The sequence below is a fragment of the Macaca nemestrina genome, chromosome 12 (genome assembly GCF_043159975.1).
Source record: "Macaca nemestrina isolate mMacNem1 chromosome 12, mMacNem.hap1, whole genome shotgun sequence".
Taxonomy (NCBI): Eukaryota; Metazoa; Chordata; class Mammalia; order Primates; family Cercopithecidae; genus Macaca; species Macaca nemestrina.
In genome coordinates, this window is record NC_092136.1 from 11,232,683 (window position 1) to 11,260,396 (window position 27,714).

Here is a 27,714-nt window from a genome sequence, read left to right on the forward strand (position 1 = left end):
TATCTGATGTCACAAAAGCCGGGCCTGGAGGCAGGTAGGCTGGCGTGGGTGGCAGGGAGTCCGGGGCCCCGCGGGGCCATGGGCTGCTGCCAAGACAAGGACTTTGAGATGTCGGATGAGCAGTCCAAGGAGGCAGAGTCTGAGGCCGTCAGGGAAGATGGGACCAGAGGCACACACAGAGGGCCCAGGGAGTGTGAGAAGGGGCTTCCCGAGGGTAGGGGTGAGCTCAGAGGCCTCGTCGCCTCAGGCGCCGAAGGTATCGACTTGAACTCCCCGGACCATCGGAATCATAAGTCGAACGAAAGCCTTCTGATCACCGTGCTGTGGCGGCGACTATCCATGTTCAGTCGTCGGGGCTCCTCGCGGTCAAGCAAGAGACAATCAGACCAGATTAGGTCATCAATGTTCAGTGGTCGGGACTCCTTGCCGTCAAGCAAGAGGCAATCAGATCAGACTCGGAAACAGGAGCGTCCGATCCGAGAAGGCAACCAGGAGGAGCCGGAGAAGGGATGACCCCAGACCTGCTCTTAGTCCGCCCCAACCTCCAGAGAATAAAATTTCTAACGTGTACCTGCACCACCACTCTGGGAAACGGGCGCGGACACCGCCGGGCAGCTGGTTCTTTAAGGCTCCTCCCCGGAGGCGGGCCCAGCCCCCTGGGCTCCCGCTGTAGTACTCAGGGGCGGGGTCACGGCAGCGCCTTAGCCAATGGGAGGGGGGGTCGCTCTTGCGTTTGGATGTGGGGCGTGTCTTTCGGGTCGCCTGGCTTGAAAATGCGTGGGACCGCCCCCTCGTCACCGGGGGTGGGGTTACGTGTAGGTGACGTGGCCGCTTCCAGTCTGGTCGGGTTTCGGCGGCCTCAGTGCCCAGGGAGGAGGCAGTGACGGCCGGGGAGATTGGTAGTGGCGGCGGCGACAGGCAGCAGAGGGGAGGTAAGACTTGCTCTAAGAGGGGGTCTGGCCACCGTGTCAGCTCTGGGGCAGTGGTTTTACAGGGGCGACGACTGGCAGGGGGAAGGGAACCAGGGGCAAGCAGGCAAGTCCTGCCGGCCCGGCTCCTGGTGAGCGAATTCCTTGCCGTCCAATCAGGAAAGCCTCTGTTGAGAGAGACGTCGGCATTAGCTAATGAGTGGTTGAAGTCTTCCAGAAGGCGGACCTTGGGCGGGGGGTGGGACTTCCTGTTTCAAATAAACACCCAGAGGTTTCCCCCTCCGCCCACCGAAGTGTGTCAGTCTTTGGAGGTCCGTCACCGGCCCCCCCCCGAGGGGCCGAAGGAAACCACGGAAACGAAGGGACTGGGTTAGGGCCCGGGGCAGTTACACGGGCCAGGCCGCAGTCTGAGGGCCACGGGACTTGGCTCTGGCCCTGTCTCTGCTTCAGGGCCCCCGGCCCGCGCTCTGGCCGCCGGAGCCAAGTTGGAAGAAGAGTCTGAAGCGGGTTCGACTTGGGACAGGGGAAAAGCAGAGCCCTTTCCGCTGCTGGCCCGCCCCAGGATCTGCGAGCGTCTTGGGCGCGAAAGTCCATGAGAAGTGCGGAAGGGGCTCGAGGATTTGTTGATTGGGGTGGGGCGGGGGAGTTTGGGGAAAGAAGCTGCCTGGGGAATGACACTCTCCCCTCCACAACAGTCCGAGGTTATGCGTCTCAATGATCCCGCGGAAACGCTACGGGTCTAAGAACACGGATCAGGGTGTCTACCTGGGTCTCTCAAAGACACAGGTCCTGTCCCCTGCACCTGCTGGCAGTAGCAGCAGCGACATCGCCCCTCTGCCCCCCCCAGTGGCCCTCGTCCCTCCCCCTCCCGACACCATGTCCTGCCGGGATCGGACCCAGGAGTTTCTGTCTGCCTGCAAGTCGCTGCAGACCCGTCAGGTAAGGACCTGGAGTGGAAAAGGCGAGGAGTGAGCCATACTCAAATCTAGGAAGGACTGTGCTCCACCACTGTTAACTGAAGTAATTCTTGGGGGTACCTGATGGAACTGATAGGCTTGGATGGGGCCAGTAGGGTCTGCTGTAAGCAACAGAGAAGAGGTCGGCTGGCTAACTAGAGGCAAGGACTTAGACCTTTTTTTAGGAGGAATCCCTTGGAGGGCAGGAGTGCTATTCTGGAGGGAGTACTTCAGAGAGTACTTGGCTGTAATATAATTGGTGTGAATAAGGAACAAGTTCTAGGAAGAGCCTGTAGCTGAGAAACACGCACCTTGAATTTTCCAATAAATTTCTACCATAAATTTGCTCTGTAACCATGAGAAAATTAATCTAGTTACATCTTAGTTTTTATCTCTGTAACATTACGGACATTTTCTAGATCAGTAATTTGTTGTTTTTGTTTTGTTTTGAGATCTGTTTTCAACTCTGTCAACAGGCTGGAGTGTAGTGGCGTGATGATAGCTCACTGCAGTCTTGAACTCTTAGACTCAAGGGATCCTCTTTCCACAGCCTCCTGAGCAGCTGGGACTACATGGATGCACCAACCAGCTAATTTTAAAATTTTTTTCGTACAGGCAGTGTCTCACTATGTTGCCCAGGTTGGTCTGGACACAAACACCTGGCCCTAGACCAGTAATTTGTATCAAAATAACTTAGGGTTGGATGTGGTGGCTCGTACCTGTAATTCCAGCACTTTGGGAGGCCTAGGCCACAGGATCGCTTGAGGCCAGGAGTTAGAGACCAGCAGGGGCAATGAAGAAAGACCCTGTCTCTACAAGAAAAGAAAAAAAAAGCTGGACGTGGTGGCATGTGCCTGTAGTCCCACCTACTTAGAAGGCTGAGCGAGGCCCAGTCTCTTTCTCTTTTTTTTTTTTTTTTTTATTTTAAGAAGGAATTTCACTCTTGTCGCCTAGACTGGAGTGCAGTGGTGCAATCTCAGCTCACTGCAACCTTCTCTTCCCGGGTTCAAGCGATTCTCCTGCCTCAGCTTCTGGAGTAGCTGGGATTACAGGTGCCCGTCACCGTGCCCGGCTAATTTTTGTATTTTTTTTTAGTAGAGACGGGGTTTCACCATGTTGGTCGGGCCGATCTTGAACTCTTGACCTCAGGTGATCTGCCTTCCTCAGCCTCCCAAAGTGCTGGGATTACAGGCATAAGCCACTGCGCCCAGCCTCTCTCTCCTTTTTTGGAAACAGGGTCTCACTCTGTCACCAAAGCTGGAGTGCAGTGGTTCTATCTCGGCTCACTGCAACATCTGCCCTCCTGGGCTCAAGCAGCCCTCCTGCCTCCAGCTTCTCAGTAGCTGGGATTATAGGCATGTGCTACCATGTCTGCCTAATTTTTGTTTTGTTAGTAGAGACGGGGTTTTACCATGTTGCCCAGACTGGTCTCGAACTTCTGTGCTCAAGTGATCCACCTTCTTCATCTTCTCAAAGTGCTGGGATTACAGGTGTCAGCCACTGCACTCAGCTCCTCTTAAAAAAAAATTTGGGAGTGCTTTCTAATTATTTATTTATTTAATTAATTAATTATTTTTGAGATGGGAGTTTCACTCTTGTCGCCCAGGCTGAAGTGCAATGGCGTGATCTCAGCTCACTGCAACCTCCACCTCCTGGGTTCAAGTGTTTCTCCTGCCTCAGCCTCCCAAGTAGCTGGGATTACAGACATGTGACACCACGCCCGGCTAATTTTGTATTTTTAGTAGAGATGGGGTTTCTCCATGTTGGTTAGGCTAGTCTCAAATTCTCGACCTCAAGTGATCTGCCCGCCTCAGCCTCCCAAAGTGCTGGGGTTACAAGCACCTGAGTAAGTATTTTTTTGTTTGTTTGTTCATTTGTTTTTGAGACGGAGTCTCGTTTTGTTGCCAGGCTGGAGTGCAGTGACATGATCTGGGTTCACTTCAGCCTCCGCCTCCGCGTTCAAGCGATTCTCCTGCCTCAGCCTCCCGATTAGCTGGGACTACAGGCGTGCGCCACCACACCCAGCTAGTTTTTGTATTTTTAGTAGAGACGGGGTTTCACCATGTTCGCCAGGATGGTCTCCGTCTCTTGATTTTGTGATCTGCTTGCCTCGGCCTCCCAAAATGCTGGGATTACAGGCATGAGCCACTGCACCCGGCCAAGTAACTGTATTTATTTATTTATTTTGAAATGGAGTCTCGCTCTGTCACCCAGGCTGGAGTGCAGTGGTGGGATTTCAGCTCACTGCAGCCTCCAGGTTGAAGCGATTCTCCTGCCTTTGCCTCCTGAGTAGCTGGCACTACAGGTGCATGCCACCACACCTGCCTAATTTTTTGTATTTTTAGTAGAGACGGAGTTTCACCGTGTTAGCCAGGTTGATCTCGATCTCTTGACCTCGTGATCTGCTGCCTCAGCCTCCCAAAGTGCTAGGATTACAGGCGTGAGCCACCGCGCCTGGCTGAGTAACTGTATTATTAAATATTTTTACTGATGGGTGGGCATGCTGGCTCACACCTGTAATCCCAGTACTTGGGAGGCTGAGGTGGGAGGATTGTGCGAGCCCAGGAGTTCAAGACCAGCCTGGGCAATATAGCAAGACCCTATCTCTACAAAAGTTAAAAATTAGCTAGGTGCGGTGGTGTGCCCTGTAGTCCCAGCTACTTGGGAGGCTGATGTGGGAGGATCGCTTGAGCCCAGGATGTCGAGGCCGCAGTAAGTTATGATCATGCTACTATATTCCAACCTGGGAGACAGAGTGAGACCCTGTCTCAAAAATAGTAAAGTTATAAAAATGTGTTTTTCAGCTCATGGTAAAGCTGCTTTTCTATATGATCTCCAAGAACTTTGCAGTCATCCTTATTGATTTCCTGATTTGAGGAATAGAATGGCAATACTAGCTACCATTTATTTAGTGCTTACTATGTACCAGGTAGTTGACTGAAGTACTTTTCAGCCTTTTTGTTATTTAACCTTAGCAACAACAATGGGAGATGTGTGTATTGTCTTCGTCTTATAGAAGAGGAAGTAGAGAATCAGAATGTTTTAAGTAACTTGCCCCAAATCCCCCAGCTAGTAAGTGGTAAGTCAAGATTTGAACTCAGATCTACTTGTCTTCAAATCTGGACTCTAAATGACTTCCACTCATAAGTCTGGATCATCTGATGGATGCCACTAGTGCTAGAGATAGTTTAGTGGACTCCTCAGGAAGAGTGAAAGCTGGAACTGGGGAAGGGAGAACTAAAGTTGTCACCTCCTGCCATTGCTTTTCAGAATGGAATCCAGACAAATAAGCCAGCTTTGCGTGCTGTCCGACAACGCAGTGAATTCACCCTCATGGCCAAGTGAGTTGAGAGAAGGTTTCTGGTGGGGTGCTACAATGTCTGAAGAAAAGTAGACTTGCGATCAGTGGCCTTGGCTGTGAAGTCTGGGGTTGGTTGTGCTGGACCTTATGTGGGAAAAGGCCTCCTGCCCTTTCCCACAGTCTCACTAGTGGTCATTTGCAGGCGCATTGGGAAAGACCTTAGCAACACATTTGCCAAGCTGGAGAAGCTGACAATCTGTGAGTGTTCTTGGGGTCTTTCAGAAGTGGGGCAGTAAATCAAAGAGGACTGAGGGCTATATTCCCTGAGTTTTGTCGTTGACCTCACCCATTGTGGCTTCTTGTTTGTCTCTGTAGTGGCAAAGCGCAAGTCCCTCTTTGATGATAAAGCAGTGGAAATTGAAGAACTAACATATATCATCAAACAGGTGAGCTACTAGCCATCAGGAGAGCCCAGCATTCCAATCAGATCACTTCTGTCTTCCTGTCATTTTCCATTGCCATGGGGACCCAGAGCAAGTTTCTTTTTTTAGAGAGGGGGTCTCACTGTGTTGACCAGACTGGAGTGTTGTGGTGTGATCCTAGCTCACTATAGCTGTTAACTCCTGGGCTCAAGCTATCCTCCAGCCTGAGCCTCCTGAGCGGTTGAGACTATAGGGACATGCCCTCATACCTGGATAATTTTTTTTTTTTTTTTTTGAGACAGAGTTTTGCTCTTTTGCCCAGGTGGGAGTGCAGTGGTGTGATCTTGGCTCACTGTAACTTCCACCTCCCAGGTTCAGGCTATTCTCCTGCCTCAGCCTCCCCAGTACCTGGGACTACAGCCACCTGCCACCAATGCCTGGCTAATTGTTTTCTCTTTAGTAGAGAAGGGGTTTCACCATGTTGGCCAGACTGGTCTCAAACTCCTGACCTCAAGTGAGCCGCCCACTTCGGCCTCCCAGAGTGCTGGGATTACAGGTGTGAGCCACTGCACTCAACTGTAATAACTTATTTATTTATTTATTTATTATTTTTTGAGACAGTTTCACTCTTGTTGCCCAGGCTGGAGCACAGTGGTGTGATCTCAGCTCACCACAACCTCTGTCTTCTGGGTTCAAGTGATTCCACTGCCTCAGCCTCCTGAATAGCTGGGCACATGCCACCGTGCCCAGCTAATTTTGTATTTTTAGTAGAGGTGGGGTTTCTCCATGTTGGTCAGGCTGGTCTCAAACTCCTGACCTCAGGTGGTCCGCCCACTTCAGCCTACCAAAGTGATGGGATTACAGGCGTGAGCCCCAGCGCCAGGCCAATAATAACTTTTCTTTTCTTTTTTTTTTTTTAAAGATGGTGTCTTACTCTGTTGCCAGGCTGGAGTGCAGTGGTGCGATCTAGGCCTACTGCTACCTCCACCTCCCAGGTTCAAGTGATTCTTTTGCCTCAGCCTCCCAAGTAGCTGGGACTGTGGGACTATAGGCATGCGCCACCACACCCAGCTAATTTTTTGTATTTTTAGTAGAGATGGGGTTTCACCATGTTGGCCAGGATAGTCTCAATCTCTTGACCTCATGATCTGTCTGCCTTGGCCTCTCAAAGTGCTGGGTTTACAGATGTGAGCCACTGAGGAATTGTGTGTATAAATATAATTCTGTTGATGCCTCTTGAAGCTACAGTGCCTTTGACTCTTCCCTTTTCCTGAGTGCTGTCCAGGGGCTTTGTTGGTCATGCTCTAGACCCAAGATTTTGGCCTTTGAAAGGGTTCTGTGGCCAAGAGCATGGCCTCACAGAATGGAGCAGGGCAGTAGGCTGGAGGAGTAAACAAGTTATTTACAAATGGATGAAGGCCTACTTTGCCTCTTTCTAGCTCTTCTCTGCAGGAACTGAGCCAGAGCAAACAATAGACCTTGGAAAATCCTAGCAGGCCCATCTGGTCTAACTGTCTGGGATACTCTCACTCTAGCTAGTAACTTCCACCTTGCCCTTCCTACCAGAGATGGCCATCGGGAGAGATGCTGACTGAGGACTCCTTGGCTAATACTTTGTTTTTCCCTGGACTCTTTTACCAGGACATCAATAGCCTCAACAAACAAATTGCTCAGCTCCAGGATTTCGTGAGGGCCAAGGGCAGCCAGAGTGGCCGGCACCTGCAGACCCACTCCAACACCATTGTGGTCTCCTTGCAGGTGGGAGCTGGGGAGGAAGGGAAGGAGGCAAAGGGGAAGAATGTGGAGTCTTGTTTGGTTGACCGTCTCTCCTTTTCTTCTAGTCGAAACTGGCTTCTATGTCCAATGACTTCAAATCGGTTTTAGAAGTGAGGACTGAGGTGAGAACAATTTGCCTAGGAGGGATAGGAATATGGGGGTAAAGATCCAAGAGGAAATGGGGAAGGTACAGGTTCTACAGGGTCATGGGGCCAATGGTGGGAGTCTCTTTAACATGCCTGCTTTCTAGTGGCTTCAGGTCCTTTGCGTTTTTCCCCAACCCCAGAACCTGAAGCAGCAGAGGAGCCGGAGAGAGCAGTTCTCCCGGGCACCTGTGTCAGCCCTGCCCCTTGCCCCTAACCACCTGGGTAAGTCAGAGGTAAAACGGGAAGCCCCGGGAGGTAAGGTTACTTACTCTGGTTGTGATGGCATCCTCTGAAGGCACGGGTTGGGTAGGAGAGTGGAGGGTCAAGGAAGTTTCTAGGCTCTATCTCTCAGAGGCCGAACCAGATGGTTGAGATTCGTGATCCACATTTAGACTCCCACATTCTCACTGTTGGGGTGAATTCAGTTGTATTCAGAAGAATGATAATTTCTAATTTTTTTCATACACTTACCTTTATTCACATTCTCTCATTTAATTTTCACAACCACCCTTTGAGAAAGCAACTATTATTATCCCCCATTTTACAGGTGAGGAAACTGAGGCTCAGAGAGGTTAAATGACCTGTCCAGGGTCACAAGGCTAGTAAGTGCCAGAGCTGGGATTCAAACCCAGAGCATGTGGGCTTTGAACCTGCTTTTAACTGTGAAGATGTGCCACGTCCTGTTTTCTCCCCAGGGGGTGGTGCTGTGGTTTTGGGGGCAGAGTCCCATGCCTCCAAGGATGTTGCCATCGACATGATGGACTCTCGGACCAGCCAGCAGCTGCAGCTCATTGACGAGCAGGTACCCAGGCTCTGAACTAGGGAGAATCAGCTTCTCCATTATCCTCTGTGGTTCCCAAGAGAGTGTCTGGAGTGTGCCATGGGCAGAATGACAAGCTGGGAGGGCTGTAAAGATGCAGGTCTGACCCTGAAGAAGCTGATGGTGCTCATGTGCTCTCTCCCTCTCCTGAAGGATTCCTACATCCAGAGTCGGGCAGACACCATGCAGAACATTGAGTCGACAATTGTTGAGCTGGGCTCCATCTTTCAGCAGTTGGCACACATGGTTAAGGAACAGGAGGAAACCATTCAGAGGTGAGACATACTCTCTCACCCCAAACAGAGGAGCTTTCTCTTCCCCGTAGATTGGCATCTTAAAGTCCCCAGGGACTGCTTGATGACCTTTGGAAGATAGAGTGAATTCTGCCCACCCATGGGACCCAGTTCACCTGCTTCCGTCCACCCAACAAGTATTTATTGAGCACCTGTTCATGTGAGGCGCTGTTCCAGGTGCGGGAGATAACAGCGGCAAATAGGACAGTAAAGTCTCTCTGGAGCTACTTTGTAGCATGTGTAAGTGTCTAGAATTTCATAGGGCAGATGAGGACAGCTGTGGAAAAGAACTGACAAGGCTGGCATAGTGGCTCACACCTGTAATCTCATAGGCAGCATTTGGGAGGCCGAGCAAGGCAGATCGCTTGAGTTCAGGAATTCAAGACCAGCTTGGGCAACAAAGTGAGACCCTGTCTCTACAAAAAAATACAAAAACTAGCTGGGCATGGTGGCACGGGCCTGTAGTCCCAGCTACTCAAGAGACTGAGGTGGGAGGATGGCTTGAGCCTGGGAGACAGAGGTTGCAGTGAGCCAAGATCATGCCACTGCACTCCAGCCTAGGCGACAGAGCCAGATTCTGTGTCAAAAAATAAAAATAAAAATTGACCAACAAAATTTCAGGTAGTAATGAAGACTGTATACAGAGTTAAAGTAGGATGATGTGTTAAGAAAGTAATGGATGGGTACCGTGGCTTACACCTGTAATTCCAGCACTTTGAGAGGCCCACACAGTCACCTGAGCTAAGGAGTTCGAGACCAGCCTAGGCAACATGGTGAAACCCCATCTCTACAAAAATAAAAAAATTAGCTAGACGTGGTTGCATAGGCCTGTGGTTCCAGCTACTCGGGAGGCTGAGGTGGGAGGATGACTTAAGCATGGGAGGTTGAGGCTGCAGTGAGCCATGATGGAACCACTGCGCTCCAGCCTGAGTGACAGAGCGAGACTCCATCTCAAGAAAAAATAAGGAAGTGACTAAGGTATATCAGATTGTGTGGCAGGGAATGCTGCTCTGAAGACACCACATTTAAGTAGAGACTTGAATGACAAGAGGGATCCAGCCAGGCAAAGAAGAGAGAGTGAGTGTTCTCGGCTGAGTGGACAGCTAGAGCAAAGCCTTGTAATGGGACGGTCTAACTATACGCAAGAATCAAGAAGGCCTGCATGGCTAGAAAGTAATGAACAGGGATAGAGAAGTACAGGGTGTACTGGAGGGATGTAGGCAGAGGCCCAACAATGGGCTGGCCTCTCTGTTCCTCTGGTGTCTCCTGCTACTATAAGAGGTTTTGGCCGGGCGCGGTGGCTCAAGCCTGTAATCCCAGCACTTTGGGAGGCCGAGACGGGCAGATCACTAGGTCAGGAGATCGAGACCATCCTGGCTAACACGGTGAAACCCCGTCTCTACTAAAAAATACAAAAAACTAGCCAGGCGAGGTGGCGGGCGCTTGTAGTCCCAGCTACTCAGGAGGCTGAGACAGGAGAATGGCCCGAACCCGGGAGGCGGAGCTTGCAGTGAGCTGAGATCCGGCCACTGCACTCCAGCCTGGGCGACAGAGCGAGACTCCGTCTCAAAAAAAAAAAAAAAAAAAAAAAAAAAAATAAGAGGTTTTATCTGCTCCTCCTCTGTGGTGCTTAGCATTCAGTCAGTCAGTTATGGGAAATACAGCAGTGGACAGAAGAGACAAAATCCTTGCCCTTGTGGAACGTGTATCCTAGTAGGGAGATAGATGTGAAAAAGTCATAATAAATAGTATGTTTAAAAACAAGTCATAAATGCAAAAAAAAAAAAGAGTCAACACAGGATAAACTAATCAGGAGTGCCAGGTTTGGAGGGAGGTAAGCCTTATTAAGAAGGTGGCATCACACTTGGGAGAAGGTGAGGAAGTTAGGTACATAGACTCTGGCAAAGACCTCCAGGTGACAATATATCTGATGAATTAACGGACAGCAGAGACTACTGCAGCTGGGATCAGTAAGGAAGAGAGTTGTACAAGGTGTGGTCAGAGGGGAACTGGTGAGACCTCTTGGGACCATTGGTAGGCCTTAGCTTTTATTCCAAGTGACATAGGGAGCCATTGCAGGGTTTTGTTTTTGTTTCTGTTTTTGTTTCAGACAGAGCCTTGCTCTGTCGCCCAGGCCGGAATGCAGTGGCACGATCTTGGCTCACTGCAACCTCTGCCTCCTAGGTTCAAGTGATTCTCATGCCTCAGTCTCCCTAGTACCCTGGACCACAGGTGTGCACTGCCATGCCCAACTACATTTTGTATTTTTAGTAGAGACGGAGTTTTGCCATGTTGGCCAGGCTGGTCTTGAACTCCTGGCCTCAAATGACCTGTCCTTCTTGGCCCCCCAAAGTGCTGAGATTACAGGTGTGAGCCATCACAACTGGCCAAATACATTTAACTTTATTTATTTTATTTATTTATATATTTTTTATTTTTATTTTTGAGATAGAGTCTCACTCTGTTGCCAGGCTGGAGTGCAGTGTTACAGTCTCGACTCACTGCAGCCTCTGCCTCCTGGGTTCAAGCGATTCTCCTGCCTCAGTCTCCTGAGTAGCTAGGACTGCAGGTGTGTGAGACTATGCCCAGCTAATTTTTGTATTTTTAGTAGAGACAGAGTTTCACCATGTTGGCCAGGATGGTCTTAATCTCTTGACCTCATGATCCACCCACCTCAGCCTCCCAAAGTGCTGGGATTACAGGCATGAGCCACCATGCCCAGCGTTAACTTTATTTTTATTTATTTATTTATTCTTGAGGTGGAGTTTCTCTCTTGTTGTCCAGGCTGGAGTGCAGTGGCACCTCTTGCCTCACTGAAACCTCCAGGTTCAAGTAATTTTCCTGCCTCAGCCTCCCGAGTAACTGGGATTACATGCACCCACACCACGCCCAGCTAATTTTTGTATTTTTAGCAGAGATGGGGTTTCACCATGTTGACCAGGCTGGTCTTGACCTCCTGACCTCAGGCAATCCATGCACTTCGGCCTCCCAAAGTGCTGGGATTGCAGATGTGAGCCACTGCGCCTGGCCACATTTAACTTTAAAACAAAAATTATAACAGCATATACTCTGGGATTTATAAGGTACGTAGATGCAGCAAATTTAACTGTAGAATAAAGGATGAAGCAAGAGGGTTTCAATATTTTGACAGGTTTTTTTTTTGTTTTTTGTTTTGAAATGGAGTTTTGCTCTGTTGCCAGGCTGGAGTGCAGTGGCTCAATCTCAGGTCACTGCAGCCTCCGCCTCCCAGGTTCAAGTAATTCTCCTGCCTGAGCCTCCCGAATAGCTGGGATTATAGGCGCCCGCCACCACGCCCAGCTAAATTTTGTATTTTTAGTAGAGACGAGGTTTCACCATGTTGGCCAGGACGGTCTCAATCTCTTGACCTCATGATCTGCCTGCCTTGGCCTCCCAAAGTGCTAGGATTACAGGTGTGAGCCACTGTGCCTGGCCGATTTTGACAGTTTATATAAAGTAGGCTGTGAAAAGTTCATAAGGTATATTGTCATCCTTAGAGCAACCACTGAAATAAAACAAACTCAACAATGACATATAGCAAGAAGAGCAACAACCAAATTGAAATGGAAATAGAATTTTAACCAAAATTTCAGTTAATTCAAAAGAAGGACAAGAGAGGATAAACAGAGAAACAAAAAATAAAGGAGAAAAATAGAAAATAGTGCCGGGCACGGTGGCTCACACCTGTAATCTCGTCACTTTGGGAGGCCGAGGTGGGCGGATCACAAGGTCAGGAGATGGAGACCATCCTGGCTAACACGGTGAAACCTCGTCTCTACTAAAATTAGACAAAAAATTAACCAGGCATGGTGGCGGGCGCCTGTAGTCCCAGCTACTTGGGAGGCTGAGGCAGGAGAATGGCGTGAACCCAGGAGGTAGAGCAGTGAACTGAGATCACGCCACTGCCCTCCAGCCTGGGCAACAGAGCGAGACTCGGTCTCAAAAAAAAAGGTAAAATGGCAGCCCTAAATCCAACTTTATTAAAAATTACCTGTGGCCTCAAGTGATCTCCCCGCCTTGGCCTCCAAAAGTGCTGGGATTACGCATGTGAGCCACCATGCCTGGCCAGATTCTGCCCTTTTTTTTTTTTTGAGACAGAGTCTCACTGTGTCATCCAGGCTGGAGCGCAGTGGCGCAATCTCAGCTCACTGCAAGCTCCGCCTCCCGGGTTCATGCCATTCTCCTGCCTTAGCCTCCCAGGTAGCCGGGACTACAGGTGCCCGCCACCATGCCTGGCTAATTTTTTTTTGTATTTTTAGTAGAGACGGGGTTTCACTATGTTAGCCAGGATGGTCTCAATCTCCTGACCTTGTGATCCGCCTGCCTCGGCCTCCCAAAGTGCTGGGATTACAGGTGTTGGCCAATTCTGCCCATATTTTAATCTCCATCCCAGACCACTCTCCTAAACTCCATATATCCATATTCCTGTTCAACATCTCCACTTACTGGCCTGGGAGTGGTGGCTCATGCCTGTATTCCTAACATTTTGGGAGGCTGAGGCAGGTGGATCATTTGAGGTTCAGCAGTTTGATACCTGCTTGACCAAAATGGTGAAACCCCATCTCAACTAAAAATACAAAAGAAAAAAAAATAGCTGGGCATGGTGACACATGCCTGTAATCCCAGCTACTCAGGAGCCTGAGGTGGTAGAATCACTTTAACCCTAGAGGTGGAGGTTGCAGTGAGCCGAGATCGTGCCATTGCATTCTAGCCTGGGCAACAAGAGCAAAACTCTCAAAAAACAAAAACACAAGCTGGGCGTGGTGGTGCACTTCTTGGTCCCAGCTACTGCGAAGTCTGAGGCAGGAGGATCTGAGCCCCGGGGGCGGAGGTTGCAGTGAGCCGAGATTGCGCCACTGCACTCCAGCCTGGGTAACCGCAACACCCTGTCTCAAAAAAAAAAAAAAAAAAAAAAGGTATTAAAAAGTTAAATGTATTTTAAATAAGAGGAAGACATGGTAATAGTACTCACATATTTACCATCTTCACTGTTCTTCATTCCTCCTTGAATAGATCTAAGTTTCCCACTGGTATCTCTTCCCTTTATCCTGAAGAAGCACTTCCTTTGGTATTTTTTTTTGTAGTGGAGATCTGCTGACAACAATTTCTTTCAGTTTTCTTTCATCTGAAAAGAAAACAAATCTTTTTCACTAAATCAAAACTAAACTTTTTTCACCTTCATTTTTTTTTTTGAGACAGAGTCTCACTCTGTTGCCCAGGCTGGAGTGCAGTGGCGCGATCTCGGCTCACTGCAAGCTCCGCCTCCCGGGTTCACGCCATTCTGCCTCAGCCTCCCGAGTAGCTGGGACTACAGGCACCTGCCACCACTCCGGCTAATTTTTTATATTTTTAGTAGAGACGGGGTTTCACTATGTTAGCAAGGATGGTCTCAATCTCCTGACCTCGTGATCTGCTTGCCTCAGCCTCCCAAAGTGCTGGGATTACGGGTGTGAGCCACTGCGCCCAGCCTCACCTTCATTATTGAAGGATGTTTTCTCTGGATATAGAATTCTGAATATTCAGGTTGGTTTTTTTTTTTTAACTTTTTATTTATTTTTTCCTGAGACAGGGTCTCACTCTGTTTTTGCCCAGGTTGGAGTGCAGTGGCACGATCATGGCTCACTGCAGCCTTGACCTCCCACCTCAGCCTCCTTAGTAGCTGGGGCTACAGGCATACACCACCACACCAGGCTGATTTTTTTTTTTTTTTTTTTTTTTTTTTTTGGTAGAGACGAGGGTTTCACATGTTGCCCAGGGAGGTCTCAAACTCATGGGCTCAAGAAATCTTCCCACCTTGACCTCCCAATATACCTGGCTCATACAGATTTATTCTTTTTTTTTTTTTCCGAGACGGAGTTTTTAGTCTTGTTGCCCAGGCTGGAGTGCAGTGGTGCGATCTTGGTTCATTGCAACCTCCACCTCCTGGGTTCAAGCGATTCTTGTTCCTCAGCTTACTGAATAGCTGAGATTACAGGCACCCACCACCACACCCAGGTAATTTTTGTTTTGTATTTTTAGTAGAGACAGGGTTTCACTATACTGGCCAGGCTGGTCTTGAACTCCTGACCTCAAGTGATCCTCCTGCCTCTGCCTCTGCCTCCCAAAGTGCTGGTATCACAGGCATGAGCCACAGCACCCGGCCTGATCATGTCTTTTTTTTTTTGAGATGGAGTTTTGCCGTTGTCACCCAGGCCAGAGTACAGTGGTGCGATCTTGGCTCACTGCAACCTCCACCTCCTGAATTCAAGCGATTCTCCTGCCTCAGCCTCCTGAGTAGCTGGGATTACAGGCGCCAGCCACCACGCCTGGCTAATTTTTTATATTTTTAGTAGAGTTGGGGTTTCACCATGTTGGGCAGCCTGGTCTCGAACTACAGACCTCAGGTGATCCGCCCGCCTTGGGCACCCAAAGTGCTGGGATTATAGGCATGAGCCGCCATGCCCAGCCTCTGAGTTTCTTTTATGTGTAAATTTGTCTTTAAATTTAGGAAGTATTTGGCTATTATTTAAACATTTTTCTGCCTCTTTCTGTCCTTTCCATCTGGAAATATATACATATGTATGTTTCCAGATACATGTCTCATATAATAAATTTATTTATATTTATTATATATATATATTTTCAGGTCAATCTGCTGTTAAGCCCATTTGGTGAATTTTTTTAGATAATTTTCAGTTTCAAATTTACACTTGGTTCTTTTTTAGAGATTATGTTTCTCTGCTGTGACTTACTACTTTCTTAGTCAGTACAATCATATTTTCCCTCAGTTATAATAGCTGCCTTAAAATTTAATTCTCATCATCTGGATTATCCTAGGGATGGTTCCTTTCATTGCCTTTTCTTTTCTGTATGGGTCACAGTTTCCTGTTTCATTGTTTATCTACTAATTGAGGATTTTATCATGCATGTTATAATTGATCTGAAGATTCTGGATTATGTTTCTATAAAGAATGTTGACTTTTTTGTTTTCGCAGGCAGTTAACTTGGCTGAAGTAAGATTGTTGTTTTTTATATTTCCTCTGTGGTTTATGTGATTTATGGAATGGTCAGTCTAATAGGAGCTACCCAGGCATTACTGGAAGCAGAACCTCGAGGAGTGAGAAATACTCATTGGATTCAGCAATGCAGATATTGTTGGTGACTTTGAGTCAGATTCAATAGAGGGATGGGAGCAAAAGCTTGAATGCAATGGCGTTTAAGAGAGAATGAGGCCAGCCATGGTGGCTCTTGCCTATAATCCTAGAACTTTGTGGGGCTGAGGCAGGCAGATCACTTGAGGCCAGGAGTTCAAGACCAGCCTGGGTAACATGGTGAAACTCCACCTCCACTAAAAATACAAAAAAATAATTGGGCATGGTGGCATGTGCCACCACCAGAGACTGAGGTTGCAGTGAGCCAAGATCACGCCATTGCACTCCAACCTGAGTGACAGAGTAAGACTCTGTCTCAAAAAAAAAAAAAAAAAATGAGAGAGCAATTAGAAAGAGTAGAAATAGATGAATAGACAGCTCTTTTTTTTTTTTTTTTTTTTTTTGAGACAGAGTCTTGCTCTGTCGCCAGGCTGGATCCAGTGCAGTGGCGCGATCTTGGCTCACTGCAACCTTCATCTCCTGGGTTCAAGCAGTTCTCTTTCCTCAGCCTCCCAAGTACAGGCACGCACCACCACACCCAGCTAATTCTTTTTTTTTTCAGTAAAGGGGATGTTTCACCATGTTAGCCAGGATGGAGAATGGACAGCTCTAAGAGTTTTGCTTCAAAATGGAGAAAGGAAATGGAGTAATAGCTGATAGGAGGAAGTTAATCAGAAGATTTCCTTTTTTTTTTTTTTAATATGAAAATTTGGGGGTTAGGCAAAGTAGCTTACACCTGTAATCCTAGCGCTCTGGGAGTTCAAGGCGGGAAGATCGCTTGAGGCCATAAGTTCGGGACCAGTCTAGGCAACATAGCAAGACCCTATCTCTCCAAGAAAATGGAAAATTAGCCTGGCATGGTGACATGCCTGTAGTCCTAGCTATTTAGGAGGCTGAGCGGAGATCACTTGAGCCGAGGAGTAGGAGGTTACAATAAGCTATGATGGTGCCATTGTACTACAGCCTGGGCAATAAAGTGAGACCCTGTCTCTAAAAAATGTTTTAAAAGAAAAATTTTTAATTTACCAGTAAATTGAAAGAACAATAGTAAACACTAATATACCTACAACCTACACCCTACATTCAGCAGTTCACAGTTGGCCAGATTGGCTTTATCTTTTATTTTTCTGAACCATTTCACAAGGTTGCCGATATCATGACACTTAATCCTTAAATATTTTAACATGCGTCTCCTAAGAATACACAAATTCTCTTTAAAAACCACATCCAGTACTCACTTCAGCAGGACGTATATTAAAATTTGAATGATACACAGGTTAGCATGGCCTCTGCACATGGATGGCACAAATTTTTGAAGCATTCTGTATTTTTTATTACCTGGGTGATGAGATAATATGTATACCAAGCCCCAAGACACGTAATTTATTTATAGAACCAACCTGCACGTGTACCCCTAAAACTAGAATAAAATTTAAAAATTAAAAAAATTAAAACCAGACTGGGCACGGTGGCTCACATCTGTAATCCTAGCACTTTGGGAGACCGAAGTGGGCAGATCACCTGAGGTCAGGAGTTTGAGACCAGCCTGGCCAACATGGAGAAACCCCTTGTCTACTAAAAATATAAAAATTAGATGGGCATAGTGGTGCACGTCTGTGGTCCCAGCTACTTGGGAGGCTGAGGCAGGAGAAGTGCTTGAACCTGGGAGGCAGAGGTTGCAGTGAGCTGAGATTGTGCCACCTCACTCCAGCCTGGGCGACAGAGCGAGACTCTGTCTCAAAAAAATAAACACACCCAGTTATCCTATCTGTGAAAATTAACGATTTCCTAATATTATGTATTATCCAGTGAGTGTCACTCACCACAGAGCAATACTCTGTCTCAAAAAATAAAAAATAACCCAGTTATCATATCTGTGAAAATTAACAATTTCCTAGTAATTATGTATTATCCAATTAGTGTTACGACAGTGAGACTCTGTCCCAAAAAATAAAAATAAAAACCACACCCAGTTGGCCGGGGGCGGTGGTTCATGCCTGTAATCCCAGTACTTTGGGAGGCCGAGGTAGTTCCCAGGGTCAAGAGATTGAGACCATCCTGGCCAACATGGTGAAACCCCGTCTCTACTGAAAACAGAAAAATTAGCTGGGCGTGGTGGTGCGTGTCTATAGTCCCAGCTACTTGGGAGGCTGAGGCAGGAGACTCGCTTGAACCTGGGACGTGTAGGTTTCAGTGAGCCGAGATTATACCACTGCACTCCAGCCTGGCAACAGAGCAAGACTCTGTCTCAAAAAAAAAAAAAAAGACACCCAGTTATCATATCTGTTAAAATTAACTATTTCCTAATACTATGTGATATCCAGTGAGTGTTTACATTTTCCCAGTTATCCCCAAACTGTTTATTAGGTTTTAAAAAATTAAATCAGAAAGCCAGACGTGGTGGCTTACACCTGTAATCCCAGCGCTTTGGGAGGCCGAGGCGGGCAGATTACCTGAGGTCAGGAGCTGGAGACCAGCCTGACCAACATGGAGAAACCCCGTTTCTACTAAAAATACAAAATTTGCTGAGCATGGTGGTGCATGCCTGTAATCTCAGCTACTCAGGAGGCTGAGGCAGGAGAATCACTTGAACCCGGGAGGCAGTGGTTGCAGTGAGCCAAGATCATGCCATTGCACTCCAGCCTGGGCAACAAGAGCGAAACTCTGTCTCAAAAAAAAAAAAAAAAATTAGCCGGACGTGGTGACACATGCCTGTAATCCCAGCTATTTGGCAGGCTGAGGCAGGAGAATCGCTTGAACCCGGGAGGCAGAAGTTGGGGTGAGCTGAGATCACGCCGTGGCACTCCAGTCTGGGCAACGGAGTGAAACTCTTGTCTCAAAAAAAAAAACAAAACAAAACAAAGAGTCTGGGTGCGGTGGCTCACACCTGTAATCCCAGCACTTTGGGAGGCAGAGGTGGGTGGATCACGTGAGGTCAGGAGACCATGCTGATCAACATGGTGAAACCCATCTCTACTAAAAATAGAAAATTAGGGCGTGGTGACACATGCCTGTAATCCTAGCTACTCAGGAGGCTGAGGCACGAAAGTCGCTTGAACCCAGGAGGTGGAGGTTGCAGTGAGCCAAGATCGTGCCATTGCACTTCATCCTGAGCAACAAGAGCAAAACTCCATCTCAAGTAAATTAATTAAATTCTTCCTCTTTTCTGAGCATCACTATAGGCTTTAATGATAGGTTTTAATGTATTGTCTTCTTATTAGGGCAATGATTATTGCCAGTGCTCAAGTTGTTCCAAATATCTCTGGTGGGAGTCTAGAGGGTTTAAAAGGCTGAGAGAAATAAAAGTATGTTTGCATGCCAATGGGAATGATGCAACAGATAAATTTTAAAATGATGAGGTTGGAGAAAGATGGGAGAATTCTTGAAATGATGTCCTTAAGAAGGTGAGAAGAAGTGGCTCCAGCAGAGAAATCGAAGCTTGGCTCTAAGAGGAGCTGGTGATAGGTGCGAAGACAGGCTATTGTAGCAATGCAGGGGGTGGAGCGGCATTTATCTTCAGACCACTTCAGTCTTCCCAGCTCCTTAAGAAGAAAGGCCAGTAGAGGAGAGGATAGGGGAGAGGAAGTGTAGGAGGTTTTCGGAATCCACTCCTGCTTACTTGCTCTTATCCCTTTAGTCAAGGTCCAACCCTGATTGATCTTTCTTCCCCACGGTATCTAGCAGAGTGCTTTTACTCTATGTTGTTGATCATGTGAAACTGAGTGAGCACCTACATTTGTATAAAGCCACTTTCTGAACGTCAATCCATTAAGCAGCCTCACACATTTGATTGGCCAAGGTAAAAGAAAACACTTGGAGATTCTGATTCGAGAGATGTGAATGGAGTGGGCTTTCAGGGAGCTTCATTTTTACAAAATCTGTAGAAGTTCTGACAAGCATCCAGGTTTGGGAACCACTGATTTAAAAAAAGTTTGTTTATTCAACTACTGTATGTTGAGCACCAGCCATTTATAAGGTACTGTGAGTACAGCTGTCTTGATCCTAGAGTCAGGAGAATTGACTGATATTTGTTGTTGTTTGTTTGAGACAGTCTCACTCTGTCACCCAGGCCGGAGTGCAGTGGCACGATCTTGGCTCACTGCAACCTCTGCCTCCCAGGTTCGAGTGATTCTCCTGCCTCAGCCTCCTGAGTAGCTGGGATTACAGGCATGTGCCACCATACCATGCCCGGCTAATAATTGACTGATTTTTTATTTTCCTTTCTTTTTTTTTTTTTTGAGACGGAGTCTCGCTCTGTCATCCAGGCTGGAGTGCAGTGGCGCGATCTCCACCCACTGCAAGCTCCACCTCTCAGGTTCGTGCCATTCTCCTGCCTCAGCCTCCTGAGTAGCTGGAACTACAGACGCCCACCACCACGCCCAGCTAATTTTTTGTATTTTTAGTAGAGATGGGGTTTCACCATGGTCTCGATCTCCTGACCTCGTGATCCGCCCACCTCTGCCTCCCAAAGTCCTGGGATTATAGGCATGAGCCACTGCGCCCAGCCCTTCTTTTTTTTTTTTTTTTTTTTTTTTTTTGAGATGGAGTCTGGCTCTGTCACCCAGGCTGGAGTGCAGTGGCAACCTCCACCTCCTAGGTTCAAGTGATTCTTCTGCCTCAGCCTCCCAAGTAGCTGGGACTACAGGTGCAAGCCACCACAGCCGGCGAATTTTTGTATTTTTAGTAGAGAAGGAGCCATATTGACTCATCTCAGCATATTGGTCAGGCTGGTCTCGAACTCCTAGACCTCATTGTCCGCCCACCTCGGTCTCCCAAAGTGCTGGGATTACAGGCGTGAGCCACCACGCCTGGCCTGACTGATTTTTATCTATTTCAGCTGAGACCTAGGAAACCCCTTGCAGAGTTAGGCCATAAACACCATAGCTCCTTGAGCTATGTTGTATTTTGAATATTAGAATATTAAGACTGGGCACAGTGGCTCACTTCTATAATCCCAGCTCTTTGGGAGGCTGAGACAGGTGGATCACGAGGGCAGGAGATGGAGACCATCCTGGCTAATACAGTGAAACCGCATCTCTACTAAAACAATACAAAAAAACTAGCGAGGTATGGTGGCGGGCACCTGTAGTCCCAGCTACTCAGGAGGCTGAGGCAGGAGAATGGCGTGAACCCGGGATGCGAAGCTTGCAGTGAGCCCAGATCACGCCACTGCACTTCAGCCTGGGTGACAGAGACTCCAACTCAAAAAAAAAGAATATTATTATAGATTCAGTGAAACAGAATTATAAAAGATACTTGAGTTCTTTCCTCAATCAGTATACATCTAAAAATAGCATATAGGCAACTTTACATTCTAGTCTTCCTTGAAACAGTGTCGTAAGTAGTTTTCACTGTTAGCATGCATTTGCTCATTGGTTTCGCAAACATTTCTTGCTGCTGTGAGCTTATCCTGCTGGGTCTGAGGATAAGAGGGTGAAAGACCATTCTGGTCCTCCTGGAGCTCACTAGTAGGAGAGACATAAGTTGACAGTGACAGCTCAGTATGATAGGGCAAGAAGAGAAGGGGATGAGGCTGGGTGCAGTGGCTCATCCCTGTAATCCCAGCACTTTGGGAGGCCAAGGCAGGATTACTTTTGGGAGGCCCGGAGTTCAAGACAGCCTGTGCAACACAGAGACCCTGTCTCTATTTAAAAAAAAAAAAAAGAAGGGGACGAGAGAACTCCTAGGAGTAGGTACTGCTCCTAGGTGGGGCCAAGGGGCCTTCCCAGAAGTGATACCAAGCTAAGACTTGAGGGGAATGCCAGCCCAAAAAGGGGAAAGGAGAAGCTGTTCCATGTGAGGGAAAAACAGCACAGAAATGAGAAAGAACTTGGTAGATTCAGGAGTGCAGAATTACTCAGCATGGCTGGGGGAGTGGTGAGAGGCAAGGCCAGGTCACAAATGACCTGTGTGTCACAGCAAGAAATTTGGTGTCAGGGAGAGAACATAAGAAGAAGTGAGCAGATTGATGCTGGGTGAGAATTAGGTTGGTTCTGGATGTGCTGAGTGCCTCAGACTGCATGGGACAGCTAAATGACAGTTTAGTAGGCATTTCATGTTCTGATGTTTGGAAGAGAAGGCAGTGTAAGGACTTAGGACAGTGGCCTCTTGGTGAAACCCTGGGCATAGACCACCCAGAGACAGTGGGTAAAGTAAGAAAAAGGTCAGGACAGATCCCCCATGGAGTCAGGGTATGTAGAGAAGGGAAGAATCTGGCCAGACTGAGGAGGAAGGTTGAGGAAGATGAGAGAAGAAAGCAGAGAGAGAAAAATAGAACTTGGGGTAGAGGAATTTTAAGGAGTGGTTATTTCTTATTGCTCCTGAGAAAGTTAGAGGTAAGGATGTGTTAGAGTCTGGGGTGGGGGTGGGGGTGGGGAGGCTTGAATTAATTGGATCAGTGCCAGTATTTTCAGTAGAATGGCTCAGTAGCAATTTTACAGTATGTTGGAGCATAAAAGGGAAATAAGGAAGTAGAATTTATGGGCAACCATATACAAAATAAATTTATGAAAGGATGCAGTCTTTAAAATAGGTGTAGACATTCATATGCGTCCTCCCTGCATGGCAGTGGATCTGGGTTTGAGCACTTGCTCTATAAACCACTGATTAAGTCTGAAGTTCTTTGGGATGCAGATTCTTGGTCCCCAACTTAGAATTTCTGGTTGTGACACTTGAGAATTTTTATATTTGAGAATTCAACAGGTGATTCTTATTTTTCCTAAGGTGTGAAAACCACTGATCGATGTTGCTCATTTTCCTTTTCACCTCATAAAATATTCAAACTACAGAAAAGTTGGGAGGATAGCACAATAAACACTCATATTCCCTTCACCTGTAGTCACTAACTTTGTTTTCATCTTTGTTTTTTTCTTTTGAGACAAGGTGACACTCGGGCTATAGTGCAGTAGCACAATAATGGCTCACTGCAGCCTCAAACTTCTGGGCACAAGTGATCCCCCCACCTCAGCCTCCCCAGTAGCTGGAATAACAGGTACATGCCACCATGTCCAGCTAATTTTTACTTTTTTTTTTTTTTTTTTTTTTTTTTGAGACTGAGTCTGGCTCTGTCGCCCAGGCTGGAGTTCAGTGGCCGGATCTCAGCTCACTGCAAGCTCCGCCTCCCGGGTTCCCGCCATTCTCCTGCCTCAGCCTCCGGAGTAGCTGGGACCACAGGCGCCCGCCACCTCGCCCGGCTAGTTTTTTGTATTTTTTAGTAGAGACGGGGTTTCACCGTGTTAGCCAGGATGGTCTCGATCTCCTGACCTTGTGATCCGCCCGTCTCAGCCTCCCAAAGTGCTGGGATTACAGGCTTGAGCCACCGTGCCCGGCTACATTTTTTTTTTTGTAGAGACAGAGTCTCCTATTTTCCCCAGGCTGGTCTCGAACTCCTGAACTCAAGCAGTACAGCCACCTTGGCTTCCCAAGTGCTGGGATTACAGGCATGGGCCATCTGGTCTGGCCACCAGTAGTTAACATTTTATCACTTTTTTTCCTCTCTTTCTTTCTTTCTTTTTTTTTCTTTTGAGACGGAATCTCACTCTGTCACCCAGACTGGAGTGCAGCGGTGCGAGATCTCGGCTCACTGCAACCTCTGCCTCCCGGGTTCAGGTGGTTCTCCTGCCTCAGCCTTCTGAGTAGCTGGGGTTACAGGTGCCTGCCATCACATCCAGCTAATTTTTGTATTTTTAGTAGAGACAGGTTTTCACCATGTTGGTCAGGCTGGTCTCAAACCCCTGACCTTGTGTTCCGCCCACCTCAGCCTCCCAAAGTGCTGGGATTATTGACATGAGCCACCATGCTCAGCCTTTCCCCTCTTTCTTTTGCCGAATTATTTGAAAGTAGGTGCAAATGTCATGCTGTTTTATCCCGAAATACTTCATTCAGCATGCTAAGAATAAGGCATTCTCCTAAACAGCCATAATGTCATTTTCTTTCTTTTTTTTTTTTTTTTTTTTTGAGATGGAGTCTTGCTTTGTTGCTCAGGCTGGAGTGCAGTGCCACGATCTCCGCTCACTGCAAGCTCCGCCTCCCAGGTTCACGTCATTCTCCTGCCTCAGCCTCCTGAGTAGCTGGCACTACAGGCACCCGCCACCACGCCTGGCTAATTTTTTGTATTTTTAGTAGACATGGGGTTTCACCGTGTTAGGCAGGATGGTCTCAATCTCCTGACCTCGTAATCCACCGGCCTCAGCCTCCCAAAGTGCTGGGATTACAGGCGTGACCCACCGCGCCCAACCCATAATGTCATTTTCAAGCTAAGAAAATTAACAATTCTCCAGCATGATTCAGTAATCAGCCCATGTTCAAGTTTCCCCATCTGATTTTATTTTATTTATTTATTTATTATTATTATTGAGATGCAGTCTCGCTCTGTCACCCAGGCTGGAGTGCAGTGGCATGATTTTGGCTCACTGCAAGCTCCACCTCCTGGGTTCAAGAGATTCTCCTGCCTCAGCCTCCTGAGTAGCTGGGACTACAGGTGCCTGCCACCAGGCCTGGCTAATTTTTTGTATTTTTAGTAGAGACGGGGTTTCACTGTGTTAGCCTGAGTGGTCTCTATCTCCTGACCTGATGATCTGCCTGTCTCGGCCTCCCAAAGTTCTGGGATTACAGGCGTGAGCCACCACGCCCAGCCCCCATCTGATATTTAAAACAGAAGTTTTTATCTCTTTTTCTTTTAATTTAAGACACAGGAAGATTCACATTTTGTATTCAATGTGTGTCTTTAGTGTGCCTTTTGTTTTATTTTTCATGACAAATTAAATTTAACATTGATGAAATTAGGGTAAATACTTCTGCCATGATGATTACATTAGTAGGCAATTGATGAGGTTGTCCCTTTATTGCTGATGTCAATTGAATCACTTGTTCAAGGTGCTGTCAGACCAAGCACACTCATCCCTTGGTATTGCAGGGCATTGGCTCCAGGAGACCCAGAGGAAACCAAAATCTGTGCATCCACAAGGCCCATAACATCTTGTCATATTTGTTTGTAATCTACTCACATCCTCTGATATACTTATTTAAATTTTATTTTATTTTATTTATTTATTTTTTGAGACAGAGTCTTGCTCAGACACCCAGGCTGGAGTGCGGTGGTGCGATCTTGGCTCACTGTAAGCTCCGCCTCCCGGGTTCACGCCATTCTCCTGCCTCAGCCTCCCGAGTAGCTGGGACTACAGGCGCCCTCCACCACGCCCAGCTAATTGTTTTGTATTTTTAGTAGAGACGGGGTTTCACCGTGTTAGCCAGGATGGTCTCGATCCCCTGACCTCATGATCCGCCCGTCTCAGCCTCCCAAAGTGCTGGGATTACAGGCGTGAGCCACCGCGCCCGGCCTTTTTTTTTTTTTTTTTTTTTTTTTTTTTTTTAAATAGAGACAGAGTCTTACCATGTTGTTCAAGCTGGTCTCCAATTCCTAGGCTCAAGTGATACTCTTGCCTGGGCCTACCAAAGTGCTGGGATTACAGCCCGGCCAAAACTAGGGTCCATATACCTTTTTTTTTTGGTGGTTTTTTGTTGTTTTTTTTTTGAGATAAAGTCTTGCTATGTCACCCAGGCTGGAGTGCAGTGGCACAATCTCACTGCATCCTCGAGCTCCTCAGCCTCCTGGGTTCAAGCTGTCCTCCCACCTCAGCCTCCCAAGTAGCTAGGACTATAGGGTCACACCACCACACCCAGTTAATTTTTGTATTTTTTGCAGAGATGGGGTTTTCCCATGATGCCTAGGCTGGTCTCAAACTCGTGAGCTCAAGCCATCTGCCCACCTCAGCCTCCCAAAGTGCTAGGATTACAGGCGTGAGCCACCATGGCTGGCCATAGAGCTTTTCTTATCCCGTGACTTCCTGTCCATGTCATTACATTTTTCTTTTTCACTCAGAACCATGATTTCTTGACTGTAATGGTCTGTGAACATTTTTCCCCTTACAATAAATATAATACATACTCACCAGATAAAAATCTAAATACTGATGAGCAAAAATTATAACTAATATTTTTGGGGCTCTTGTGGGTTAGGGACTTTATACTAACTAATTGAAGACTGACAGCAGTCTGAGAGAAGGCAGGGCTTGGGTTATCCTCATTTTGCTGGTGAGGAAAATGAAGCTTGAAGTTAGACTAACTTAAGAGTCTTAAGTTAATAAATGGCAGAGTTGGTTTTCAAGCCAGAAATAACTTGTTTATAGTATCCTTCCAAAACTTTTTCTATACACAAATATATATATATAAGAATGGGATCATATTGTGACCATCTTTCCATGTCAATAAATAGACTTCAGCAGCATTCTTTTTAATCCAGTGTCCTTTTGTTTCCTCTTCTCCCGGCCTTGTCCCCAGGATCGACGAGAACGTGCTGGGAGCCCAGCTGGACGTTGAGGCCGCCCATTCAGAGATCCTCAAGTACTTCCAGTCAGTCACCTCCAACCGGTGGCTCATGGTCAAAATCTTCCTCATCCTCATTGTCTTCTTCATCATCTTTGTGGTCTTCCTTGCTTGAACCCTCTCCACTCTGAGGCACTCCGTTGGGGTTTGGGACCCTCCTAGGAAGGCAAGTGGCCAGTGCTGCCACTGAGCCTGTGCAGGGTGCTTGGGAGAAAGGCCCTGTTTCCCTGGAACTGCAAAGAATGGCCACTGCCCCTGACCCCCCACCCCTTGCCTCTGGCCACCCTGTCCTCCCCCCACCACCCTCAGGCCTATGAAACACACAGGGTTCTAGATTTGGACTCTGTGTGTGAAGTGACTGGAAGGGAACAGAGGCCAGCTGGGGGCCAGTGGGGTAGGTTGTCTCCACTAGGAGACTTTTATAAACCCTCTCCAGCCTCTCCCAAAGGAAACGTTGGCAGCAAAGGGAGATGATGCCTTTCCCCACCTTCCTGTGAGTGAAGAGAGGAAGCAGCCCCAGGGACCAATTTTCCCAATTGACCTCTTTCTTCCTCTTTCATCATGTGAGGCAGGGAACCCTGAGCCCTTCAGCTGCCTGCACAACCCCTGACATTGGCTGCTGGTGACTCTCAATCTGCCAAATGTGCTGCAGCCCGTTTTCTCCCAATTACAGCAAGACTGTCAGCCTCACTAGCCATGTCATCATTTCTGGGTGGGAGCGTCGAAGGGCCTAGGCAGCGAGTGGAGTGAGCCCACTGCCCAGTACCAGAACTGAAAGGGTTGGGCTAATGGCCGTGCCAGGTATCACTGCTGAGGCAGGCTATTTTGGGCTCTGACACACAGCTGCCTCTAGACAGGGGAGAACCAAGTGTTGCAACACTTGATTAGCGTGGAAACTTCCTTTCACACAGAAGCAGGATCCCAGAGGGGGTCCCTGATTGGTGGCAGCTTCCAGGACCATCTCAAACAGTGTTTGGACCTGTTTCATCTGTATCTTCCAACTATTTGGCCGTAATTCTTCCTTGAGCTAAGCAAGGCAGAAGCTCTGCCTGCTGCCAGGAGTGGAAGGTGAAGAATTTGTTCCCAACTCCAGTTGAGGCTTTTGATTCCCTCAAAGCACTTCACCAAATCAAAGCCAGTCACAGAGAATGGAGGAGACACCTGCCCAAAATACCCACCGTCCAGAGAGATTAATGTGCTTTGTTCTTCCTGACCAAGACTCGCAACCACATTCTGAGGACGCTCGAGTGCCCCTGTCTCATACATTCCAAAGGAAGCTGAAGCTATAGAGACAACAATCAATCAGGGGCTGATGGTGGTGCTTTTGGGGGTCTAGGAGAGCCCAAGGCCCTGATATTTTAAAATGTCCTCCTCCTCGGCATCTCCAGCAAGTTGCCACTGCTGGTGAGCTTCACTGTCTGCCCCGTTGACACGATGGGTTTCTAACAGGGGACGCCATTGATGGAAGGTCTGTGAAGACAATGCTCGGCAAACCCCTGACAGATGTCGTCTCATTTGACTCAGCAACTCAGGGTGGGGT

General features: G+C 47.6%; 2 protein-coding genes and 1 non-coding gene across 5 annotated transcripts; all 3 read left to right on the forward strand.

The window, feature by feature from the left end:
* Nucleotides 1–24: 24 nt before the first annotated feature.
* LOC139357677 (testis expressed 54) lies at nucleotides 25–513 on the forward strand. The gene has a single exon (XM_071076077.1). The coding sequence runs from the start codon at nucleotides 79–81 to the stop codon at nucleotides 511–513; it is 435 nt and encodes a 144-aa protein (XP_070932178.1). The 5' UTR covers nucleotides 25–78.
* A 276-nt stretch (nucleotides 514–789) lies between these two features.
* Nucleotides 790–26,864, forward strand: LOC105469467 (syntaxin 5). 3 transcript variants are annotated; one of them, XM_011720492.2, is made up of 11 exons: nucleotides 790–932; nucleotides 1,625–1,868; nucleotides 5,156–5,226; nucleotides 5,389–5,444; nucleotides 5,562–5,632; nucleotides 7,250–7,366; nucleotides 7,450–7,506; nucleotides 7,671–7,752; nucleotides 8,226–8,332; nucleotides 8,504–8,625; nucleotides 26,130–26,864. In XM_011720492.2, exons 2-11 carry the CDS (start codon nucleotides 1,644–1,646, stop codon nucleotides 26,287–26,289), a joined length of 1,068 nt encoding a protein of 355 aa, XP_011718794.1. In that variant the 5' UTR covers nucleotides 790–932; nucleotides 1,625–1,643; the 3' UTR covers nucleotides 26,290–26,864. The 3 variants fall into 3 exon arrangements, with proteins under 3 accessions (XP_011718794.1, XP_011718796.1, XP_011718795.1); XM_011720493.3 differs by lacking the exon at nucleotides 790–932 and adding an exon at nucleotides 962–1,528; XM_011720494.3 differs by lacking the exon at nucleotides 1,625–1,868 and having other exon boundaries at nucleotides 791–932.
* LOC112424592 (U6 spliceosomal RNA) lies at nucleotides 17,022–17,123 on the forward strand. The gene has a single exon (XR_003015382.1). It is a non-coding gene; the product is annotated as a U6 spliceosomal RNA (small nuclear RNA).
* Nucleotides 26,865–27,714: the final 850 nt, after the last annotated feature.

Coding starts and splice junctions, on each gene's coding strand:
- LOC139357677 (XM_071076077.1), top strand. CDS start 79: ATGGGCTGCTGCCAAGACAAGGACTTTGAGATGTCGGATGAGCAGTCC.
- LOC105469467 (XM_011720492.2), top strand. CDS start 1,644: ATGATCCCGCGGAAACGCTACGGGTCTAAGAACACGGATCAGGGTGTC. Junction 8,333..8,503: donor TGCAGCTCATTGACGAGCAG/GTACCCAGGCTC, acceptor CCTCTCCTGAAG/GATTCCTACATCCAGAGTCG. Junction 8,626..26,129: donor CAGGAGGAAACCATTCAGAG/GTGAGACATACT, acceptor CCTTGTCCCCAG/GATCGACGAGAACGTGCTGG.